The 12,075-nt window shown below is 45.3% G+C and overlaps 1 protein-coding gene across 1 annotated transcript in view; it reads left to right on the forward strand.

The window, feature by feature from the left end:
- The window catches only part of LOC310798682 (kin of IRRE-like protein 3), a gene marked incomplete at both ends in the record, with an annotated part of 236,937 nt that overhangs the window by 76,749 nt on the left and 148,113 nt on the right, over positions 1–12,075 (forward strand). The window contains one exon of the mRNA XM_083661238.1: positions 1,524–1,674. Within this exon, the coding sequence (XP_083517364.1) occupies positions 1,524–1,674 (151 nt within the window). The remainder of the gene's footprint in view (positions 1–1,523; positions 1,675–12,075) is intronic.

Genomic DNA, 12,075 nt, shown 5'->3' on the forward strand with positions numbered 1-12,075 from the left:
TGTTTCGTTTTGGAGCAATAATTGTCCAGCACCAACTGATTATTGTGAATTTCATTTAAAACGTGGAATTGCAGAGGAAAGAAAATTCAGTTATGTGCTGCATCAAATCGTTTGCAATAACCTATGGCAGTGATCCTGATGAATGCTTTTCATAAGGACCCATAAATTCACTCCACATTATTTGATGAGATTCTGTCTCCCGGAACCCAAAGACTGAGGTTCTCCTGGTAGCTCCCAGCTATGAAAAGTGTGGGAACTGCCCAGCAATGAATTAATCATCTAGCTATTTAGGCATTGATGAAGAAAGAAAAAGAAAAAAGAAGATCATCATGCAGGCTTCGCAAAACCTTGCCTGGATAAATAAAAATGAATTAACACGTTCACTGCCAACGACGTATTACTCCGTCAAAAAAAATCCAACGGTTGACTGCCACTGACGTATTACTCTGTCAAAAAAATGAATTTTTTTTTTTTGACCGTGGGATGTGCATCTAACCCTTTTACATCTCTTATATAATTATTGGAGCCACCGAACGTTTACAACCCATTCCACCGACCCACTAAGTGGCGACAGTGCTCTCCTGACTAGAGGAAGGCAAGCAAAAAGCAGCCATTCTCATGAAAATGGATGGGGGAAAACGCTTTCGTTTTCGCGCTGATTGCTGGCGATGCGGGATTGCAAATTTGCATAATAGATTACAGGTGGAACACACTTTGAAACACGCAGCATAAATATGACCAGAATCGCAAAAGCTTCATCAAAGCTCTCAACCAAAACTCCAAGAAGCGAGCGAGTCCATCCAGACTTCCTCAAACAGCGGCCGCGCAGACAGGCAGCAGCAGCAGCAAAGCAGTGAGACTAGTGACAAGCTTGTGACGGCCACTGCAGCCAAGAAGAACGCCCACGGAGGGAGGAGTTGGAAGCAGAGGGGGGTTTCCTGCTGTTATGGAGGAAATTACTGTTCAAAACTATTGTTTAGATGTCTGACGTCTTACTGATGCCAAAAATGAATGGTTAAAGTGACTGTTCTATCGAATTTCACAAAAAGCCGTTTATCTCTGAATAATTTTTCTGACGCTGAAACCATGCTGTATTCAACTGCTAATGCTTACATAACTACTAACTCTACAAACTAACTCTTTTAGACAGAGAAAGCACACATTCTATTAGTTCTTTTGAGATATTGTGTGTTCACAAAATCTTAGCAGAAAAGAATCCTCGGGTCTTGAAAGATGAGCCAGAATCCTCAAAAAACCCCTCTGGCAGAAGCTAACTACAGTAAAAAAAAAACGTCTGGCAGTGAATGTGTTAAGAGACACTCAATTTACTCCGTTTCAATGGTCCACGACTATACAGCGAAAATAAATCAGGTATTACTTCTCATACACTGTGAACTCAAGGTCAAACAGGCCATTACCAATGTTTGCTTGTTTACGCCATGAACCGATGCTCTTGCATGGATTAATAATGCAGGAATAGCACATTTTGAATCATTAAGTTTATTTTCTCCTTGATTCCTCAGACTCTGTTGCGCGACGGGAGGAGGGAGAGTACAGTGAGCACGCTCTACCTGTCTCCCTCCAACATCGAGACCGGCCAGCGGATCACCTGTCAGGCCTCGAACAAGGCGGCTCCCAACGGAAAGGACGCCACCATCACCGTCGACATCCAACGTGAGTACAGCCGAAAGACGATCCACATTTGAAAGAGTATTAGCAGTATGCAGACTTCTCACTCACACCTTCCTCTACAAAAGGATGGTTTTAAAATAGCCCAAAAAGCTCCAAAACAAATCAATTTATAGTTACTGTAGTTTAGTTAGTTTAGTTATTGTTTCCCCACAAACACAGTGAAATTCTCAGAGACGTGGAAGGAAAGTGCAGGAACATAATAGCACAAATAATGACTCTCATGAAGATTACAGATGTTGTTATGCTCTCAGCCAATGACAGCGTACAATGTGATTCAAACTGTGTGCGCTTTGTTTGTCTTTTTTTCCCCAATATTTTATTTTCAACTTTTCAGAACAATGCAGACAAGACAAACAAAACACGCTCAGACACAGGGAGTGGTGGAGGGACATACATAATTATTGATATTCAATATGCCGTGATTACCAGCCGTATAATGTGCTTATGTGCTTGTGAAAGATATTGTTCCTGGGAGGCTAGAAACAGGTCCCAAATGGTTGAAAACGTTTTAAGTGAATTGGTCGTCAGAAACCTAAGTCTCTCCATCCGTATAACAGAGGTCATGTCTGTCAACCACAGTTGGAAAGAAGGTGAAGAGGAGGACTCCCATTCCTTCAGAATGAGTTTTTTTGGCAGCAGTTATTCCCTGTGTTAGAGACTGTTGCACAGCTGTAGGGAAGTTCAGAGAGGACTCCAAGCAGCCGAAGATGGCGAGTTCTGCCTCCGGCTGGAGGGTTATACAAGATACAAGATACAAGATACAAGATACTTTTATTGCCACACAACCAGGTTGGTGGTATTTTGTAGGCCTTAGAGTACAATCAACTATTTTGGCCCAGAAACTCGTTAGTGAAGGGCAGAACCAGAAGGCATGAGATAGTGTGCCCTCTGACACCTGACACCTGTCACAAAGTGGTGAGACAGAAGGGAATAACTTAGAATGGATTAGCTGATGTCTGCTATTAACTGAGCAAAGTTGTACCACAGACAGACTCCTTTCCCATATAATGTCAGATATATCAATACCAAGTTCCCCCTGCAACGTTTCTATAATCCTCTCAGTAGAGGCAGTGATGCAGTTGTCAAACATACATAGAAATATAGAGATAAGATGCTTGGAGTGAAGAGGGCTCAACAAAACATTGAATAAAGCATGTTAATTTGGGAGCGCTTCAAAGGTATGAATCTTGGAGTGAACATAATTTCTGACCTGCAGCCAGTGCGTGCCGGGCAACTCAAACTTGTTCATGTTTTTCTTTTCTCCTTTCGTCCTTCTCCATCCTCACATTGGCATGTGAACACAGAAAAGGGGGCTGGCCCCCTCTATGAATAATTAAATTGTCAGATGATATTATTTGATCACAAAAAACTATTTGCCGCAAGTTATGGATTTGGAAGAGAGGGCTTCACAGCTCCTTCAAAGCTATTAAGTATGACTAATACATCAGACAATGCTATTCACAGATGCATTTCTCTTGACAGATCTATTCTTCCTCCTTGTACATTCTTTTTTCCCCGCTTTATTTTTGCCATGCAAAAAGGAACAGAGTCCATAAGCTCAAGCTTTGAGAGACTGAAATGTGTGAGCTAACTGATTAATGGTGGTTGTGTTCATTTTCAGAGAGGGCCTTAATCCTTTTCTCATGCAAAACAATGCCAGTGCCGCCATTTTTCATTGAGAGTCAACAGTCGAAAAAAACAAATGTTTGATACTACCCCTCCACTCTGAGACGTCTTGAACTACAGCTGTGTTAACAGAACTGCACAAAACACCTCCGGAGCCATTGAGACTTCGGGAAACAGCCAATCTAGTGTCAGAGTAAAATAATTGGCCGTAGCAAAAGAGATGCTTTGACACCAGTCTGCAGGGGCGGACAGGGACCATCATTCAGGTCGGGCATTAGATGCAGGCCAGGCCAACACACGCGGACACACATGCCGGTGAAAAATGTGGGTAGTTTGAAGCAAGATTTGGTGAATATAATGCTTTTTATTTGATGTTGACATATAAACGATGGTAACAGCCTGGCACCAGGGTTGAACATGGTTGTGCACTCTAGGGAAGAGCAGAGCAAGGAAGTAACCATTCTACACTAAAACAGATATTAGTGTGAGGGATATATATACCACTCTCATAACATGTGTGTATCACTTAGGGTGTTGAGTCATAGTCTATTTTTTTATTTGTCTTTATTGAATGTTCCAAAACTGCATGTTTAACTAAGAATAGGCTAATGATTATTTCCACTCACCACTTATTTAATGTGGTTACTTTACTTTGTGGTCAAAAGTTTGGAAGGAACAATGCATGCTGGGAGATATGCAAATGTGTTTGTCCAATGGGTCCAATGGCATTGCTCTCGGTCAGAACTTGCTTGGATATCCTGATGTTGGTTTAGTAGCAAAAGTAAACACAAGTTAATAGCAGCATTCACTATAGACTCTTTAGTGAATACTTTCCACAAAATCATGAACGATGAAGAAAACCAGAAGGAATACAGTTCCACTTTTACCAAATAAACCAAAATTGATGTTCTGCGACAAGTTATATCATATCTACTAGCCTCTTCATTTTGCTTTCAGAGTGCACCAGATTAATGCATTTTACTTTAAAATATACAAAATACCCCCCAGATACCCCCCAGTCAGAGTCCTATTACCTTCTTGGTGGTGCAACACCTGTTTGGAAAGCCTAGAATCGCCTATGGTTACATGTTATGTTACCTATTTGTTCACTAATAGAATTCAACATTGCCTCGATAACTGCAAGTATAATATGAAGACGTAAAAACAAAAACATGCCTCTGTACAAAAGCTTCACAGCAAACTTAATTTAAGGAAGAGTGCAGTGTCCTGTCTTGGCTCGTCTGAGGTTAAATGCAAATACAAAAAAATCTAAATGCTTCATCTCCACTTTAAACTGTATTGTGCAGTCCTACTGATAATCCCATGAAGCACATTAATGTAAAAGCAATAAGCATATTAGCCTACATGTTTCACTTTATGCTCTGAAATTGTAGCCTACCTGAAGGTTCCTGATTCTGATAAGTTCAACACCACCTCCAGCTCTGCAGGAGCACCTGCTGCAGTGCTAGTGCTGCTTCTGCCTCCTTCTCCACTTTTGTGAAGAAAAACCCAAAAGCAATCCAACCCATACTTTCAGTTTAGCCACTACTGTTTACAGTTGACCAATGGGATTTTTTATATAGCCTAATATAAATAAATACAAATTAGTGTTCATTTAATTTCTCTCGAATATTCTAGAGGCAATAGACAATGGCCTACCACAGGTCCTTATAGAGCTCAACAGTCACATAATGGGCCCTATTCTCCCACAAGCCTTCGGCGCTAAAACAGGCCTTAAACGCAAAACAACGTGTCTTGCGCCTGTTTTGGGACGATATCAATATGGCTTTACGCTGCCAAATGCGCTTTAGGCCGAATGGGCGTGGCGCAGTCCCAGAATGGGCCAAAGTGGGCGTGTCGGCCTTAAATCTCGGCGTACTGATATCTTCGCACCTGCCGTAAATTTTGCGCTTTGCGCCTTTGAAAACCAGGCCTATTCAGTGCGCCAGTGCTCTTCTGCCTCTCCCCTGTCACCCTGCTCTGTCTCTCTCTGAAACCAGGCCTATTCAGTGCGCCAGTGCTCTTCTGCCTCTTCTCTGTCACCCTTCTCTCTCTCTCTCTGACTCCCTCGCTTAGACAGGCACAACACACTTCCCATCCCATATAGGAAAAATAAGTTGTAAGTTGTCTGGCCTGTCCCAGCATGCATTGTGCTTCTCCATTTCGCTACTAAATAGCAACCAAATGAGGCGAAATAGATATAAAAGGTCGATCTAAATTAATGTGTAATGGTAACACAACCTGCAATTGTACACATTTCAATATTGGACCAAATGAAACATCGAAATGAATACACCACCCTATGTGAAACATATATGTCCTCCTGGGCCTATATATATCTCTTGTCGATTTAACGTGATTTAGATAAGTGACAGCGGAACGCGCTGCGGAACGCTTTCTACTGTCATGTGCTATACTGTGATGTCCGCTCCAATAACTTGGCCCTACTTCACATTTAGTTTTACAATAAAAACACATTTATGCAATGACTTTACATAATGTAGGGTATATTTATGTGCATCATTCTACCTGCAGCAGGGGAGAGAAAACAATATCGTTCTGGACAAACTTTCACCAATATAAAATTAATCTCATCATATAGGGATAGGCTATATTTTTCTATCCGATGCATTTAGAACATTCTTTTCACTTTGATCTTGCTATAGTGTAGCGTATTTACATGCTTGCAGTATTTAAACTGCAGTTAGATTGGTTTGAGAAGCATAATAATATGGAATAATAGCCTATAATGGAGACAGACAGACTGGATGAAGGGAGGGGGGGGGGCAGAGCGTTTGGCTTTCGTCTGGTTTTGCGGGACCACTGGAATTGGAGCTAAAAAGGCAAGCGTGCGATTCGTTTATTGCAGTTATCCAATGAGCATGACGGTGCATAATTTTACACTTAACACATTCACTGCCAGCCGTTTTTTTTTTACTGTAGGTAGGTTCTGCCAGAGGGTTTTTTTGAGGATTCTGGCTCATCTTTCAAGACCCGAGGATTCTTTTCTGCTAAGATTTTGTGAACACACAATATCTCAAAAGAACTAATAGAATGTGTGCTTTCTCTGTCTAAAAGAGTTAGTTTGTAGAGTTAGTAGTTATGTAAGCATTAGCAGTTGAATACAGCATGGTTTCAGCGTCTGAAAAATTATTTTGAGATAAACGGCTTTTTGTGAAATTCGATAGAACAGTCACTTTAACCATTCATTTTTGGCATCAGTAAGACGTCAGACATCTAAACAATAGTTTTGAACAGTAATTTCCTCCATAACAGCAAACCCCCCTTTCCTTCAAACTCCTCCCTCCGTGTATGTTCTTCTTGGCTGCAGCGAGCGTGTCTGTAACCTCACGTCACCAACTCACTGCTTTGCTGCTGCTGTGCCTGTCTGCCTGTCTGCCTGGCGGCCGCTGTGCAAGTCTGGATCGGCTCGCTCGTTTCTTGTGGTTTGTGTTGAGAGCTTTGATGAAGCTTTTGCGATTCTGGTCTTATTTATGCTGCGTGTTTCAAAGTGTGTTCCACCCGTAATCTATTATGCAAATTTGCAATCCCGCACCGCCAGCAATCAGCGCGAAAACGAAAGCGTTTTCCCCCATCCATTTTCATGAGAATGGCTTCCTCACACATGCTTTTTGCTTGCCTTCCTCTAGTCTGGGAGAGCACTGTCGCCACTTAGTGGGTCCGTGGAATGGGTTGTACACGTTCGCTGGCTTCAATATTTTTATAGGAGACGTGGGGAGCGTTGATCCACGTCCCACCGTCAAAAAAAAAAAAAAAAAATTTAAGCCGAGATAACTCGTCATTGGCAGTGAACCGTTGGATTCTGTAAGCCGAGATATCTGGTCAATGGCAGTGAACATGTTAAAAGGCGTGGTTGTAATGCTTTGGCTGCGTGTAGCGCCAGCACGACGATATCAAGTGCGCTGGTCCACGCCCACTGATTTGCGCTCGGCCTAGAAATAGCGCCGATGCAACGATAGGGGGCATTGTCTCCAGCCCCGGAACAGAATTCCCGATTTATTTTCTCCATAGACATTTCGAAAAATCCTTATATAACGATTTTTAAGGCTGGAACCAAGCCAAGCCTACTGAATCATGAGTGACCATAAAACATTTCAGTTGGAGCAAAAATAAAAATAATTCCCAAACATTGCGTAGTTTCCAATACCAAGCCCTTATTCAGATGACAGGTGGTCAACGGCCTCTAGGTCACATAAGGGACATGAGTGACATGACTGAAGATGGAGCAAATTACTGTTTAATGTAGGCTATCTTGCGCATTCTATGGCCAGCGAAGTTGTAACCTAATATATCGTCAGGTCATGGTGTCTTTGGGTCATTTATAAATTAAATTATTTCAGTTTTTTTTCCTGTCAATTTTTTTTGTACCGAGTGGCAGAGTCTACAGGAGCGGATCATGATTGCCCATAATGCCTTGTGTTGCTCACCCAGATGTGACGTAGTTGCGCCAGTTCTATTGTTACCTCAGGCCTGGTAGCATAATGCTTTGCAGTCCGGCACCAGCCCGCGGCCCAGGGGTTGTGAACCGCTGGTTTAAAGCAGGACTAAACCCCCCAGATTTCTTGCAAAACGGCTCTCCACTCGATCCGAAAACCCCGCAGGCAAGATAGCTGCCCACACTCCCCTCCTTAGCTGGCAGAATTCCTCCCCCATAAAGTAACATATCTTGGCCAATAAGTATGTAACATACAAAATAAAACAACCCGTAATATCTTAATTTTATGTAGAATGCAGAGGACATGTAACTGTTTAGTTAAACTTGCATTCCAGGAATATTGTGCTCTAAAGATAACGTTAGTGGCTCAAGACTGTTTCCTCCTGAAACCCACACGCTTTGTGCCAGCGTAATCTATGTGGGATTCGAAATAACGCATCCGAGATAGAAAATGTTAGGAATATAGCCACGTTATAAACAACAAACTGCCATATATTTACTGCCATATAACATAACTAACTAGCGGCTAATATTAGCCACAGTAGGCATTACCCAGGGATGCATTGGTCTTAAAGGGCTCGCGCCGCGTGAACTACAGTAATAATCAATGGGGAAAAATTTTTTTTTTCACATGAGTGGGGCGCGTGCTAAACCCACCGTGACATCACGATGTACCAAATATCCCATTCATTTGAGGGCACAAAAAAAAGCAGTGTTCAACCCATAGAGGGAACTTATGCTGCTGAAAATGATACAAATGGTACAATGGCAACAGTTTGGTCTCAAATGTGGAACACACCACCCCCAAAGTCATATATATTGGTTAAAAGCTGAAAAAAAGTGTTTTGGGGTTTAGTCCTGCTTTAAATTGTTTCCCACAAGGTGTTGGTGGCAGACACTTAAACACACTCTCTTTGTTCCACTTAACTCATTGAGTGCCAGCCACTTTTGGAGAACGGACGCTCCCAGTGCCAGAGTTTTCAGAGCGTTTTCAGTGATTTCTCGAGGCCCACAGAATATTGTGTGATATTACTATGTAAACACCGAACACGCATAAAGAACGAGCTGGCTCTATTGTATCATCAGCAAAAAAAGTTTATTGATACCATTTTCCGTTCTTTAGTTATGAGCCGGAGAAGATAGGTCGTTTTGAGCAAATACAGGCCTTTCAAATTATTAGCTGAGATATTCCGCCTTTTGTGAAATGCAGCATTTCAAGCACATTCACTGAGTCTGAAGATAATATTTTCTGATGTAGTGACGTGGTGTAGTTGTGTGATGCCCTGCGTGCCCCACCCCCCTCTCCCCCCCTCCCCCCTCCCCCGCAAACTCCTCCCCACACTACACAGCCTCACGCACCCACTCTATTTTCGGAGTGCTCCGTTTGTGTGTGCCGGGCGGCTCCCAGCGCGACGCGGAAGAGCCAAACCGGACTGCTGAATGGTTTGGCGTCTGGTGCTGCTTTTCTGGTGGCTAATCGTGTGGAGAAACTATACAGACAGACAGACAGACAGAGACAGAGGGGCTCAGTTGTGGGCGCGGATTGACTCCTGTTCGCAGCCAACGTCATCTCCAGACAGAGCAATCTATATGGCTCTGGCTGCAGCATGCATCGGTTTCTAATCTGGAGAGCACTGTCGCCACCTAATGAGTCCGTAAAATAGGTTATACACCTTCAATAGCTCCCATATTTGTACAGGAGATGCCTGAGGCTTTCATCCACGTCCCACCGTCAAAAAACGCATTTGACGTCGATCGACGTCCGTGGCACTCTACGTCACTATTTACTTTGACGTCGATCAACGTCCGTGGCACTCAATGAGTTAACATGCACATACAGTTTGTGAGGTGGGAGGGGAGAAGGATTAAGGCACAAAGAGGCAATTCAGCGAATCTGGAAAGGCAGCCACTGTTTGGCGAGGTGTGTGTGGGGGTGGGGGTGTGTCGGGGGTGGGTGGTGGGGTTGACAGGTGTTGAATAAATAAGTGATGATGGCAGTGTCAAGGTGGAGATGCTACAGAGGCTCCTGGGGGTCCTGGAGAGCATGGCGACTCACCACTGGGGGCACCCCACTTTAACCGCTGCCTGTTAATATTGATGGGAAGCAGCTGTTGCTAGTGAACCCCTCCATGCCCAGAACCCAGTCTCAGGTCCCAGACAACTGGAGAGCTCTACCAAACGTCTGGGAACTTTTTTGTCTCCTTTTTTTCTGATTTCCCCCCCATTTTCTCTCCAAATGTACTTGGCCAATTCTTCCCCCTGCTGCCCCGGTCGCTGCTCCACCCCCTCTGCCAATCTGGGGAGAGCCGTAGACTAGCACCATGCTTCCTTCGACACATGCACATTGCACAGTTGCACAGTCGTTTACAAGCACATGACTTTTGCATGTCACCACCCCTTCTGCTGGCCCTGCACTGGGCAGGCAAACGCACCCTGTGCTGGCCCTGCACCGGGCAGGCAAACACACCCTGTGCTGGCCCTGCACCAGGCAGGCAAACGCACCCTGTGCTGGCCCTGCACCGGGCAGGCAAACACACCCTGTGCTGGCCCTGCTGTCTGCACCGGGCAGGCAAACGCACCCTGTGCTGGCCGTGCACCGGGCAGGCAAACGCACCCTGTGCTGGCCCTGCACCGGGCAGGCAAACACACCCTGTGCTGGCCGTGCACCGGACAGGCAAACGCGCCCTGTGCTGGCCCTGCCCCGGGCAGGCAAACGCGCCCTGTGCTGGCCCTGCACCGGGCAGGCAAACGCACCCTGTGCTGGCCCTGCTGTCTGCACCGGGCAGGCAAACGCACCCTGTGCTGGCCGTGCACTGGGCAGGCAAACGCACCCTGTGCTGGCCCTGCACCGGGCAGGCAAACGCACCCTGTGCTGGCCGTGCACTGGACAGGCAAACGCGCCCTCTGCTGGCCCTGTGCTGGCCCTGCACCGGGCAGGCAAACGCGCCCTGTGCTGGCCCTGCAGGGGTCATCCCTATGTTCCCCGGGTCCTATGTTCCCCGGGTCCTATGTTCCCCGTTTTTAACACTCCCTGTAACATTTGGGGTGTCTATCCGCTATGCCGACCACCCGCAATGCCGACCTTAGGTTTAGGCGTGAGGGGTGGGAGAGGTTAGGTTTTGGGTTAGGGTCTGGGGGAGGTTAGGAAGGGTTCTATGTTCCCCGGTCCCACAAAAACGGGGAACATAGGACCCGGGGAATATAGGACCCGGGGAACATAGGTACGCTCCCGCCCTGCACCGGGCAGGCAAACGCACCCTGTGCTGGCCCTGCACCGGGCAGGCAAATGCACCCTGTGCTGGCCCTGTACCGGGCAGGCAAACACACCCTGTGCTGGCCCTGCACCGGGCAGACAAACGCACCCTGTGCTGGCCCTGTACAGGGCAGGCAAACGCACCCTGTGCTGGCCCTGCACCGGCCAGGCGCAAGTCTGATTGGCTATATAGACGGCACGCGCTTGACTTCCTTGTTTTGGTTTTCACTCATTGAAATGAATGAACGTGTCTCCGCTATTTTTATCAGCCTGTCCTTGATGTATGACTTTGTGAAAATCACAAAGAACATTGTGCATTTCCCAGAGCAAGAGGAGGTGAGTTGTGTGTCGTTTATAGTACGTTACATCTTGCCTCCAAGGTGGTTTCACTGTGCGTTCCCTCTCTTCTCTTGGCTGTCTGCTTATAGCGTTCGGGTGTCACGTGACCGTTGAACGAGGCGAACATTCACTGAAGTATAAATACAACATCATGAGCGACACTTTCTTTTTCGTCTGCGACCATGTGCTGAGCGACACTTTATAATAAGTATAAATTAAGCTTTACTGCTCTCTTTTGGCTTTTAGTTTTGAGCTTAAACAAATGGACATGCGGGTAAATTGTGGTAACACGGCCTTGTTTGGTTAGCACGCTGCCCAAATGGTTGGCCTTTATTGGTCTTTCCTTTCTTTTCGTGCTCTCGGAGAGAGTGATGAATTGTTTAAGTATTATTAAGTATTCTTCAAATAAAAATCATCTCCCTAGATAAGTGCAAATGCACTAACCGTGCTGAATGAATGACTAAACAGAGCAGAGTTCTATGAGGTGAAGCCGTGTCATGTATCCTTTTCTCAATACAGTCCAATAAATGAGAGGTAGTGCGCTCCAGGGGCGTCATGCAAGCCAAAAATCTGAGGGGGCGAACTCTGGCGCCGCCCGGAGGGCGGCAAAAATTTTTGGGGGTTGGAAGCCAGATTTAGAGGAATATCTAATTTTAAATGAACAGACTGAGCAGGTGTAACCATAAGGCTATTTTCCAAACTGCTCAGC

Source organism: Poromitra crassiceps, assembly GCF_964638095.1.
Source record: "Poromitra crassiceps genome assembly, chromosome: 26".
Lineage (NCBI taxonomy): Eukaryota > Metazoa > Chordata > Actinopteri > Beryciformes > Melamphaidae > Poromitra > Poromitra crassiceps.